The 12,756-nt window shown below is 39.8% G+C and overlaps 1 protein-coding gene across 2 annotated transcripts in view; it reads left to right on the forward strand.

Annotated features, from left to right (window-relative positions):
* Positions 1 to 12,756, forward strand: part of STAC3 (SH3 and cysteine rich domain 3) — a 67,426-nt gene that overhangs the window by 33,729 nt on the left and 20,941 nt on the right. For both annotated transcript variants that reach the window (XM_075199404.1, XM_075199403.1), the window contains exons 3-4: positions 3,176 to 3,273; positions 6,619 to 6,700. In XM_075199404.1, coding sequence (XP_075055505.1) covers positions 3,176 to 3,273; positions 6,619 to 6,700 — 180 coding nt within the window. The remainder of the gene's footprint in view (positions 1 to 3,175; positions 3,274 to 6,618; positions 6,701 to 12,756) is intronic.

Genomic DNA, 12,756 nt, shown 5'->3' on the forward strand with positions numbered 1-12,756 from the left:
TACTTATTGCAGCTTAACCTATTAATTTTGGTGCATCAGATGCATACTTGGACTTGCCCAGCAAGATAATAGGAAAATCCTCTGTGGCCTCACTCCTCACTCTCTAAGGTCAAAATCTCTTCAGAGGTACGCTCATTATGCTATTTTGGGAGTGGAATGAGCACCTGAGTGTGGGAGGGTGCAGTGTGAGTGTGCCCTCCAGTATAGGGGCAATGCCATCATGTTGCCCATTAGTCATTGGCATCCATTGAAAGTTGTATTATTGGGGTCTTGTCCTGACATTTAGGTCCACACCCTGTTAAATATGCTGCTTACAGTGGCAGTCAGTGTCTGACTGACTCAGATCCCTGGCTGTCAGCCTAGGATGGGATGCCTAACTTCACAGGTAGGGTGTACAGGTAGTCAGGGCAGAGGGTGGATTCTCTACTCCTATGTGATGATACAGCCGGCCCCCCTCCAGATTTTTCCTTCCATTCTACTTGTCCCCTTTTCTCCCTCTCTGTTCCTCCTCCTTCTTTTGTCTACTGTGTCTCACTTTTATCTTCACCCCCATTTCAAGTGGGCCAGATCCCCCCATCCCAGAATGTGAGTAGCGTTTTATATCATGTTTTGCACAGTGTTAAGGTTTCAGTCAAACATCAGCAGAGCTAAAGACACCACCAGCAGCAGCAACAGGTGGTTTAAGTTGAAGAACAGACAGGAGAGCAGCACATCCTGCCAGTTGTCTTGATTTTGGAGGGACAGTTCTGATTTTGGAATGGTCCCGCACAGCCAAGTCTTTGTCCTTACCGGTGGGACAGTCGGGAGCTATGTCTTGATATCTGCTGTTTTTCCAATCTGTCCCTACCAGCAGCTATTACCCTACTGGGTGTCTGTTCAAGAAGGGGTCATAGTGCTGTACTTCACTACACAGCAGCAGCTCACGTAGTTACTCCATTATGTGGGCAGTCTGTGCAGATCGCAGGTGTCGTAATCATTGGGAGTTTATTCCCACATGGAGCTGCAGAGGTGGGAGCTGCTGTGAAGACCAGTGCAGCTGTGAGGAGATGGAGGTTATCAGGCACATGTGACAAGGAAAGAATGATGGGGGAGCATATGAAAGGGAGAGTGGGGAGGGCACTCGTTACATATGCCCCCTCCATTTTTCCCTTGTCACATATATTGCCCACCATTCTTCCCTAGTCACTTATAGTTGTGTGTGTAACAGTCCCACTAATTTTATAAACGCCCCTGCTCCGGCATCCTCTTGTATATTGAATACTGTGGAGTGTGGATGCAAGGTGGAAACAGGAGTCATATTGTCACTATGAGTCCACAATTATCTATTTCTATAATTCACTATCCAGTATATATAAACCAGCTGCAGTGGAGCTACATGTCCCAGCATGATATGTCAGTGACTGTTATGGCATTCTGGGCATGTGAGTCAAAGTCTATCAAGGCAAGGAAATTTTAATTGGATTTTATTCTTTTACTGAATTATATATGCTGGATATAAAACTATGCTAGGGGAAACAAGTATCCATAGTCCTCAGCAATTCTATATCCAATATATAAGCAGTAAATATAAAAACATATCTTTTAAGCATTTTACCTAGAGCGGTCTGTAATGTATGTGTAATACCACTCCCCAAGTGCACTTCCTAAGTCTGGCACCGTGTGGGCTTGTCACCCCCCCCACAGGCTGACCACACCCCTAAGCCACACATGCTAATATGTGGGCCTCTACCATTTCTCCAGTGGGCCCTTTATGTTCCAGTCTGACACCGATCAGGTGTCTAAAGTAAATTAAAATACACATTGTGATTTCAAGTGGGAAAAATAAAGGACTGTCCTGGAAAAACTGGGAATACAGGGAGACATAGACATAAGGATAAGGAAGTGTGTCAAAATGACAGTTTATGTGCTAACTGTTTATAAGCAAGTTTGGAAAAAGTGAAGAAAGATGTTTTGTATTTATCTTACACCATACCTTACAATATCAGGACAAATTAAGCCCTGCCCAAGATCTGCCAAACCTGGATGTGTGCCTTATAGTTTCATCCCCTACTTTGTAAAGTGTGCTGATCTTCTGCTTCTGAAAAAGTACAGCTCAACAGACCGAACAAATGTCAGTGAAGAGAAAACTGACCTAGACATAACAAGGATCTCAGTAGCTGTGGAGGGAAAACATTCCTCCCAACTTTTTAAGTTCAAGAATTGGGATAATGTTGATGTGAAGCAGCGATGAGAAAGGTGGATGGTCATGAGTCACGGTTTCATGGTCATGTGAATCTGGAGCCATATGAGCTGGCTGTTCCCAGACTCCTTTTACTCCCTTAAATACATCCCTTCAATGCCGTGTGCACTAGAGTCAGGTTCAGGCACCGGTTCATCACCGATCTGCTTTGCAGTTTGCACCTTTTAGTAGCAAGTGGCGGAGAAGCATATTTCAAGGCCCACTTTGCCCAATGGGAAAAAAGCTTCAAATATAAAATGGTGATAAATGCAAGACGTCTCCCTAACTTTCATGATTTATTTAAGTCATAAATGAGGCTAAAATGCACAGTATATTATTTAAATAAATTTAATAAAAATGTGAGTTTTAAAGTGGCAGAAGGTAGGACTTTGTACTTTGTACAGTACATCTTTCTGGCTTCCTGTAAACCTAGGCACACTTCGATTTTGGTGAAGTGTCTTCAAAACCTGGAAAGTTGGCCTGAATCTCTAAGTGCAGCAGAAGGTCCATCTAGGTTCACTGCTGGACAACCAAAGCGATTTGCAGTCTGCATCCAGTGAGTTTAGGAAATTAGATCTGGTTAGCTCTGACATAAAAAAAACTCAAGGATTATAAAAATATTGTCTATCATGTGTTATAAAATAATATAGGAAAAGCAGATACTTTTGACAGGAAATTGGGTTGTATATAACATAATCTATATAAAATACCCAAATAGGCCCAATATGGAATGAAAGAGAAACGAACAGTTCAGTCCTAAAGATAAGTTATCATTGTAGAAGTGATAGATGAGATTTATGTAGTAAGAAAACATAACAAATAGGGCAGGCTGGGCCCACACTTTGAGTAGTAAGAACACACTAATACCTTGGTGACACCTTTGTAGAAGACTACAATAGTATTAACTAACAGTGTAATTTCTAATATCTAACATATTTATTTCCTGTTTGCTTGTAGTAAACAACAAGTTTGGATTGCGATGCAGGGACTGCAAAACTAACATTCACCATCATTGTCAGTCCTACGTGGAGTTCCAGAAATGTTTCGGGAAAATAGTAAGTTACAAAGGTTTTGGTTTTGTGCGGCATCTGTCCACTCTTTAAAATATGAGTAAATAACACTAATCTTTGGAGTAGAAAACCCAAAAAAGAGAAGAGAAATCTTTCCCTTTGATATTTTATTGGTTTTGGTTTTACTGTAACCTTTGTAGTTTACAACCTAATACAACATAATTGAGAAATAAAATATTCTTTATTACATTTTCTATTTCTATACCTTATTTTTGTCTGGGGATATGTTTGTACATCATTATAATCATGTTTACATGCAATGATTGATTCACATGAACACTACGGTAAAAAAACTGCATTATTTTATTTGTTTGCTTTAAGACATAGAACTTCACTTTCCAGCTATACAGAAAAACCAGCTTGTGCTGGTGCAAACGCATTAAGTTCAAGGACTATGAAAAGTTCAAAGAATGGAGATCACACACAAGTCCAAGAAAAGTAGAAAAGTGGAGCAGCAGAGGACCCCAGCAGTTACCTTCTGCATGTGACTGAGTGTCATGAGCAATGAAAGATAAGAGTAGGGATGATTGTCATTAAAATCCAGGTCTTATCCATAGAGTGACCTGACACCTTTCATATCAGAAATTCACCTTGTTAATATGGAATAAAATATTATCAGATCCAAATGCCAGAGTAATATAAGTTATCAGTAACAAATGTACGGCATGGCCTAAAAAAATCCTCAGCTATGTATCAGCTATGATCTGCCATCTCTCTATATTGCACAAAAGCATCAAGGAACATTTATCCCACACACCCAGGTCCACCCATGAGATTTATAAGTTATGTTATGGCCTCTATTTGGCTAAGCAAAGTCATGTGCAGACTCATAGCTCATACTTCCCAACTCTCCCGGAATGTCCGGGAGACTCCCGCATTTTGCCAGAGTCTCCCGGACTCCCGGGCGAGTGTGGCAATCTCCCTAATTCTGCCCACTTCACTAGGAAGTGCCCCACCCCCACTTCCTAGTGAAGTGGGCAGAATTAGATCCCCCCGCTGTCAAATGACGCGATTTGCGTCATTACGTCACGGGGGCGGGGCCAAAATGCCGCGATTTCGGCGTCCTGCCCCCCGCACGCCCACCTGCTACAGATAGTCTCCCGGACACCAACTTAAAAAAGTTGGTAAGTATGCCATAGCTATGTGCATGTCTGGTAAACACGGCTGTGTTCTCAATGGAATTTGCAGGTCTTATGACTATCTGAATCTTTCAATCATCTCTAAAGAAATTACCAGTTTTAAAGTCTGTGATGGATTGCATTCTTTATCAAATAGTCTTTCTCATTTGTAGTGTTTCCCTTCTTGTAATCCATGACATAATCTCTGCTCTTGTAGCTTTAACTTTATTCAGATATACCATTAGTATCCTTTACTCCAAATAGGCCTTCTTCATTTGATTCCTTTGCTGAGGAGGAACACAAGCATATCAGTGTACATTTACTAAGTGACAAGGTCCTTTCTGCGGCCTTTTATTAAACTGTCAGTCGGCAACAAACAGCAGGTAGTCCACTAGCCTTCACTAGCACTATACTCACTGGTACCTTAATTGCACTTAGCTACAAGCTTGCCCACTAAATACACTGTGGTACCAACCTCTCTAAGATGATCATTAGGCCCTCACTATACTTCTTCTTGCAAAACCTATAAAATCAGTATTTACCAAGAGAATAGCACAAATCTAAGTATTACTGAACTGTCATGTTGTACAGTTGGAGTGAGAAGAGAATCCACCCTGTGACTGCAGACTAATGCTCTGGTCCTAACTAAAGACAAGTGAAGCTGTTGCAGTTCAGTTAGTGGGACAATTTGTGATGTTGTGGAAATAATTCTATTTTCTGTGAATTTAATCACAATTCATCCTCCACTGGTTTAAACAAAAAAGTTGTTTAATAAGACGTTTATATAAAAGTTACATAACATATATATATTTCGCTTTTTACTGTTTTTTACATTTTGTAGAATTTGAAGTCAAAAATAACATTACAAGAGTTTTGCCATTTTCTTAGCATAACTAACGCAAACTGACTCACTGGTCACGTGACACTGAATATCATATTATAAGCTTGACATTTGTTGTTCAATTTGTTCATCCGTAGTCCTAGGAAAAGAGATAATAGGGCTGGAAGGAAGACCTTCACTGCCCCGATACACTGGATTTATTTGGAGCTTTTTATAAGCAAGGAATTGCTTGACACTCACCTTATGCATACCTGCCAACAGTCCTGGTCCTCCACCTTTCTTTTTAATAGGGGATTCTTTGGACTCATGCGTCGAAGGCCCAGACTTTACTTTTTTTTTGCTTCCTATGCAACTTTTTGTTTCACCCAATTGCTGCAGACCGCCATGGTCCAAACCTTCTCTATTTCTAATTTGTATGGAATAAAAATGTATTCTGCCAGTAATTAGATATTCTTATTGATTTATTATGCTGGTCAGTGGCGGAACTACCATTGGTGCGGCAGGTGCCCATGAAGATAATGGGGCCCGCTGCATGGTAGATGCAGAGGGTCGGGAGCCCTGGTTCCCTCCTCCCCACCTCCTGGCACCAGGGCCCACAGATCAATAGTTCCGCTGGTAGGCATATATAAAAAAATTAGTGACACTGTTCTACAAATCTATGTCATTAGGCCCTGGCTTATTCACAAATCTGAGAATGATGGTCATATTCACTACATTTGTAGGCTACTCCATCAATATAAAAAGCACTAAACAAAAGTACAAGTACACCTCACTCTCTCCCTCACACTCAACGTTGCAACAACCAGTGAAGTAACCGGAGCTCTCTGTGTGGGGGTCTTACTTATAACTCCTGTTTTTTTCCACAGAACCGCATATAGCAACAGATAGGTTAGTATATGGTTCCACAGTTGCATATTTTAAAGCACAAAATATAAAGTTGCACAATACTGTAAGTGATGGCTAAATATCATGAGGAGCTCCCAATCCTCAGTACATGTTCCTCTCTACTCACATCCAAATCCCTCATGATGAGCTCTTGTTATGGAAGCAGTCACATGATTTGTTCTTAGCACAATGATTTAATGCACTGTACATTCCAGAGATATGAGTTTGGCTTAATCTGGCCATCTTGTCATCTTGCTGCCTCTTCAGTAGCATTCAGTATTCATATCTTGTCAGTATCTCCAGGGTTTGATTGCATCAGAACGGTTAATAGTATTGGATATATTAAAGGATCACAACAATGAAGTCATAATTTCCATAGCTCTATTAGCTAAAAATGTAATATTTGTAAGAAAACATGTAGTGCAGAGTGAACAGGTATAAACATGCTCTTTTGTAAGCAATGCACATTACTTTCTTCTCTTCCAGCCCCCTGGTTTTCGGCGTGCATACAGTTCCCCGCTGTACAGCAATCAACAATATGCGTGTGTGAAGGAACTGCTGCCTTTCTGTGAGTTTAATCACTTTTTATATCATTATTTACATCATAAGAAATGAACATTTGAATCTTAGATCAGTTAGTTGAATTCCAAAAAAAGATTTTATGACAGCAAATGTCATCAATCTTAGGTTGGGTACACACTACAGTGTTTTTAAGCCAATTATCGGGCCAATCAAATGATAAATGACCGTTGGCCCGATATCGCATTAGTGTGTACACTGGGGCAATGAACAATTATCATTCTCAAGCACATTGTATCGTTTCATTTAATTTTTAAACCTGACTAAAAATGACGTTCAACCATGGAACGATGTTGTTCCAATCCTGCAGTGTGTATGCACTAGTCATCAGTGTCCATAGATCTCTATGGAGTGTGCAGAGTCACGATCTATTCAGCAGATGGTTATGACAGATGAAGAGCACAGATCTGACTGTAAATCGTGTGAAATGCGTTTAGTGTGTACACATGAATCGGCATGCTGATCGGGACTTTTTTTTTAAATCATTGGTAAAATTGTTAAGGATATCTCATCGGGAGAAATTTTTCATAGAGTGTACTCAGCCTAAATCAGAACTACACTTACAGTTACCTCCGCATCTATTTTTGAATAGCCTCTAATTTGATTCATTTGCAAATTGATGTTAATAGTATATTGCTGTTAATAGTATAGTCATATATTACTATATTTTGAGCTGATTTTGTCTCATCATTTATTTACATAGCGCCACCAATTCTGCAGCGCTGAATATAGAATATTTGTCATTCACATCAGTCCCTGTCCTATTGGAGCTTACAGTCTAAATTCCCTAACACACAAATGGGCTAGGGTTCATTTTGTTAGCAGCTAATTAACCTACTAATGTTTTTGGAGTGTGGGAGGAAACTGGAGCACCCGGAGGAAACCCACACAAACACGGGGAGGACATATAAACTCCACACAGACAAGGTCCTGGTAGGGAATAGAACCCCAATGCTGTGAGGGAGAAGTGCTAATCACTGAGCCACCATGCTGCCCCCTTATACTTCTTAATATAATAGTATGCTATTGTATCCTCCTGTATTAATTGTCCAACTTAGAGGATACCTGTGATCCACAGCTACTGTACTAGATTTGTTATGAGAAGACGTTGGGCATAAGACTTCCAGAAGTCTGTGCACCCCTATGGCATGAATTAAAGCCACCTCATGCGTCTTTTTGGTTGCCAAAATCAGTGATAATAGCTTTTTTTTTATTATTAACCTTTATTTATATAGCGACAACATATTATGTAGTGTTGTACATACAATGTTTATTCATTTGCAACAGTACATACCCCAGTGGAGCTTACAGGCTGAATTATTTACCACACAATCTTACACATTGAGAGAGAACTCACTCACATCAGTCCCTGCCCCATTGGGGCTTACAGTCTAAATTCCCTAACACACACACACACCCACCCACACAGACTAGGGTCAATTTGTCAGCAGCCAATTAACCTACCAGTATGTTTTTGGAGTGTGGGAGGAAACCGAAGCACCAGGAGGAAACCCACGCAAACACAGATAAGGCCATGGTCGGGAATTGAACTCATGACCCCAGTGCTGTAAGGCAGATGTGCTAACCACTTAGCCACCGTGCTGCCCATACTAACCACTGTGTCACCATCCTGACAAACATATCTCTCCAAATCCTGTCCAAACAGGTACACAAAATCTCATCAGAATGGAACTCAACCATTAACAGTTAAAGATTTCCAGTGACAAAAATGTCCACCCTGGCAAAACCAGGAAACCTATTTGTACAGTACAACAACAACATGATTTTTTTAAACATACATTTTATTTGATTTTTTTCAAACATTTTTTTTAAAATAGCTAATTACAAACACATACATTTTCAAAATATAAATGAAGTTATAAATACAATATGGAATGCAAAGTTTACATCAAGATAGGAGCAGTTGCTACACTGTTTCACACTTCTAAACTAAATGCATATCCTATAATACTGCATGATATTACTTCTGGTACTACATCTTATTACTATACTGTTTTGATAGCTATTTTTAATATATGTCACTATAGTATAAATATTTTTATTCCTGTTTCAAATAATTCTTCTTTGTTAGAAATGAGCAAATCTCCTAAGGTTAGTTTTGCAGAACTTTTCGGATTTTTGGATCAATAGTTTTATTTTTGTCACACTGATATGCAAATTGTTTTATTTCTAGTTCAAAGAAAAAAAAAAAAGAGAAGTCAAACTATTACAGATTTCCCTGTGTGTATTTTGTCCTAAAGATTCTTATTTTCAAATATTTTTATATAATGTATTTTAAACTAGCTAAAGTGGCCCAATTGATGACAGGTGGATGACAGAAGTGGGTGTAAGCGTGCTTCTTGCCTGTAGCATAAAAACTACTCTTGTGTATGTTAAAGAGTCTTCTAAACATTTTCTTGTAATTGTGACTGCTGAGCTTTTGACTTGACAATGAAATAGGAATTATGTTTTTTCTCTAAGCTCCAAGTTACTGATATTAGCTGTGCTCTAGTTCATATCTTAGATTCCTATTTTTTTATGGGTGGTCGGCATACAGTTCACTCCATTGTTACTGTTTTTGACTCAGGGGTTGGTAGATTCCTCTGGTGACCAGCCCGGTCGAATCTTGAATTTGAAATGACTATACTAACAAGGATTCCCTATACAGCATGTTACATTTTATATGAAATTCAGTTTGCCATTAAGGCCCTTTTTCATTAAGGAACTTAAATGCGGATACATGCAGTATTTTGTGTATAATTGCGTGTGCTCAGTGACGTACTATTATCCAGTGAACGCAAGTGCATCCAATTCATCTACGAATGGAAATGACACTTCCGATAGCCTATGATTTCAGGGGAGGGAGGAGGTGTATGCACGTAGTCAATGTACAGTACGGCCGTCCGATTCAAGCTTCATCTGTGAGGTACATGATTATCAGCCGTATCACTTGCAGAGTGACAGTGATGTTGGTCCTGTATGTATACTCGAAAATGTGTTTGTGGTCTAGAGCAACTGTAAAGTTGCATTTTATGTACAGCAGACATCAATAACATCCTGATTAATGTATTTCATGAAAAAAAAATTTTTTTTTTAATTAATGATTATATTATTAACAGGTGTTAATGTATGTAATATTTTTTTATGTTTGTTCTGATGGGACTTTATATATACATATGAATTATGCGTATCCTGCAGTGTTTTGTGTCTGTCTGCATATGACAAGTACTTTTACACATATTCAACTAGAAACATTTTTTTAAGATCCTCTTCTTGTTGCATATGGACATTTTCCGTTCATTTTATAAAAACACAAATTGCGTTTGCTATGCATTCCTTAATGAATGTCTATGTAAATGTAACTTACTTTGCATATAAATTGCTGCTGCACCCTACCACATCATCTTGCAGTCTACAGAGAGTGCTGAAAAATATAGAAGAAAATAAACTATTTCAGACATAATGATGTTATTCATACAGCTGTTGTCTGCTGTCAGATGGCTGGGAAGATCTCTGATTTTGTGTTGACTGCATCCACCTGCATGAAGCAGATAGATTGTAGGAGAAATCCAATTCCAAATGAGATCCAAGATCTACACCTGTTCTCTAACCTATGGCCACAAGGTGGCACCATTGCACCACAACACTGCTTTTCTCCCTTTCAACAACTAAGACAATAACAACCTGCATATAGCAGGTACTCTGGAACTAGAGCAAAGGCTACATAACTGAAATGCTGATTGTATGATGTTATTTCAAGGCCATTGTTGCGTTTTGTTTTGGACCCACATAGATACAATATGAGATCCCTAGCTCAAAAATGCATGAAATAAGAAAACAAATCACATTTATAGCATAATTATCTTCTAGATATAAACCTGTCCACCCAGGATACACATTAGGTATAGCTGGTGCTCTGACTCTATACAACTGGGAACCAGCTCCAAGACTTTCAGCTGTAGTGAAGCTGATCAGTGTTCTTAACTTTGCTGCTGAGCTGGAGTTAAGCTGGCATGTTGGAGCGAAGCTGAAATCTGAATGGAGCAAGGTATAGGGAGCATGTAACTGGAGATCAGCTTCCATAGCTGCTCCTCTTTCAGCTAGCTAACAATTTTGAATGTAAAGCAATTTTAATTATATATATATATTTATATTCTCTCTCTCTCTCTCTTTACAAGTATCATTTTTTAAATATTTAAATTAAATATACAATGTAAATATACAATTTACATTTACTTAAAATGCAACTAAACCCAAGAAATCCCCCTTAATTTCTTAATAACTCATATATTGGAACTTGTGAAATTGGAGACGGAGCAAGAGGTTCCTTGGAGTTGAACATTTGTCTTGAATCTTACCAGTCCAAATGTCATAGCTAAGCCAATAGATCCACCAGTCTTAAGGCGTCACTGGCAAATCTGGAGCACTGCCAATACTAATACACTTATTTAAAGGACATCTATCCACAAGAACCCAGTGAAAAATAACTTTTACAGATACAGACCAGATAAATTATAGAGTACAATTGTCCATCCATTCAGAATAAAAAAAGTTACTGGAAGCAGATTTTTTTGCTACAACATTGTTACAAAAACTACACCACACACACTATTGATAAATGGATCAAGACATACTTGTAGCTATATCCTGTGCAGTTATGCCCCAAATTTTTTTGACCCCAATGACTAGCATTTTTATGGCTTTTGATTTGGACACTGGGTTATGGATATATGTTGTCTTGCCATTTAACAGTTAAAGTGAATGTTGCCCTATCAGAGGCCTTCTCAATGGAAAATGGAACCCATAGAATTATGCTTTATATTACCATATTTTGGCCTTTATCTTTTACCCCTTCTGAATTTTATCTCATGCATAGAAATCTCTACCCATACAGATCTGTCTATACCCATACAGAGCTTTCTTTAATCATACAGAGGGGTCTATACCCATACAGAGCGGTCTATACCCATACAGATCTGTCTTTACCCACACAGAGTGGTCTATACCCATATAGAGCCGTCTATACCCATACAGAGCCGCAGGGCCGGATTTACCGCTAGGCAACCTAGGCAACTGCCTAGGTCCTAGAGGTCTCCAGAGGGCCCAGTCAGGACTGGCGGTGAGCGGGGTAGGCAAGGCGGAGGAGCGCTTACCTCCGCCTGCCATCCCTCTCTGTCCGCCAACATACTAAAATAAACTGCGGGCGGAAGCAGACTTAAAAAAAAAACCAGTCACGTGATCGCATGACAGGTCCCGGCAGTCTCTCCTCCTCGTTCAGGGGGAGCAGAGATGAGGAGAGACTGCCGGGACCTGTCACATGATCACGGGACTGTTTTTTTTTTAAGTCTGTTTCCGGCCACAGTGAGGACTAACCGAGGAGCTGCGCACTAGAGAAGAAAGAAGACAGGAAGACAAGAAGACTAGAAGACAGGTAAGTAAAATGGAGGCACATAGGATGAGGTGATAATGAAGGGGCACAGAGGTGACACAGTGAAGGGGCACAGAGGTGACACAGTGAGGGGCCACAGAGGGGATACAGTAATGGGGCACAGAGTGACACAGTGAGAGGGCACAGAGGTGATATAATGAAGGGGCACAGAGTTGATATTGTGAAGGGGCAAAAGTGGCAATAAATTGGCACAGTGTGATGATTGAGGGACAAAAGTGACAAGGGCACATCCTTGGATTTATGCGTATTATTTTTGCAAACAACTTAATAAGTATTTCTGTTCGGAGTTAAATACTTATTAGGTTGTTTTGACACAACTACTTAAAAAACAGGACTGCTCAGTAATTATTTAGGGGTGCCTTTTTCTGCAGCAGGGTGGCCTTGCTCTTTTCACATGTTAGGTACGCCCCCAAAGATGCAAGCCATGTCCCCACCTCCTTTGGCGGCACATGCTTTCACTTCTACTTAACTATAGGGGTATATGGTAGGCTGCAAAAATATAGTGCTATGGATTGTTTCAGGGAGGGGGCCCAAAACCAGTATCCTGCCTAGGGCCCTATGAGGTATAAATCCGGCTCTGCAGAGCCGTCTATACC

This window comes from Mixophyes fleayi, chromosome 2 (genome assembly GCF_038048845.1).
Source record: "Mixophyes fleayi isolate aMixFle1 chromosome 2, aMixFle1.hap1, whole genome shotgun sequence".
Taxonomy (NCBI): Eukaryota; Metazoa; Chordata; class Amphibia; order Anura; family Limnodynastidae; genus Mixophyes; species Mixophyes fleayi.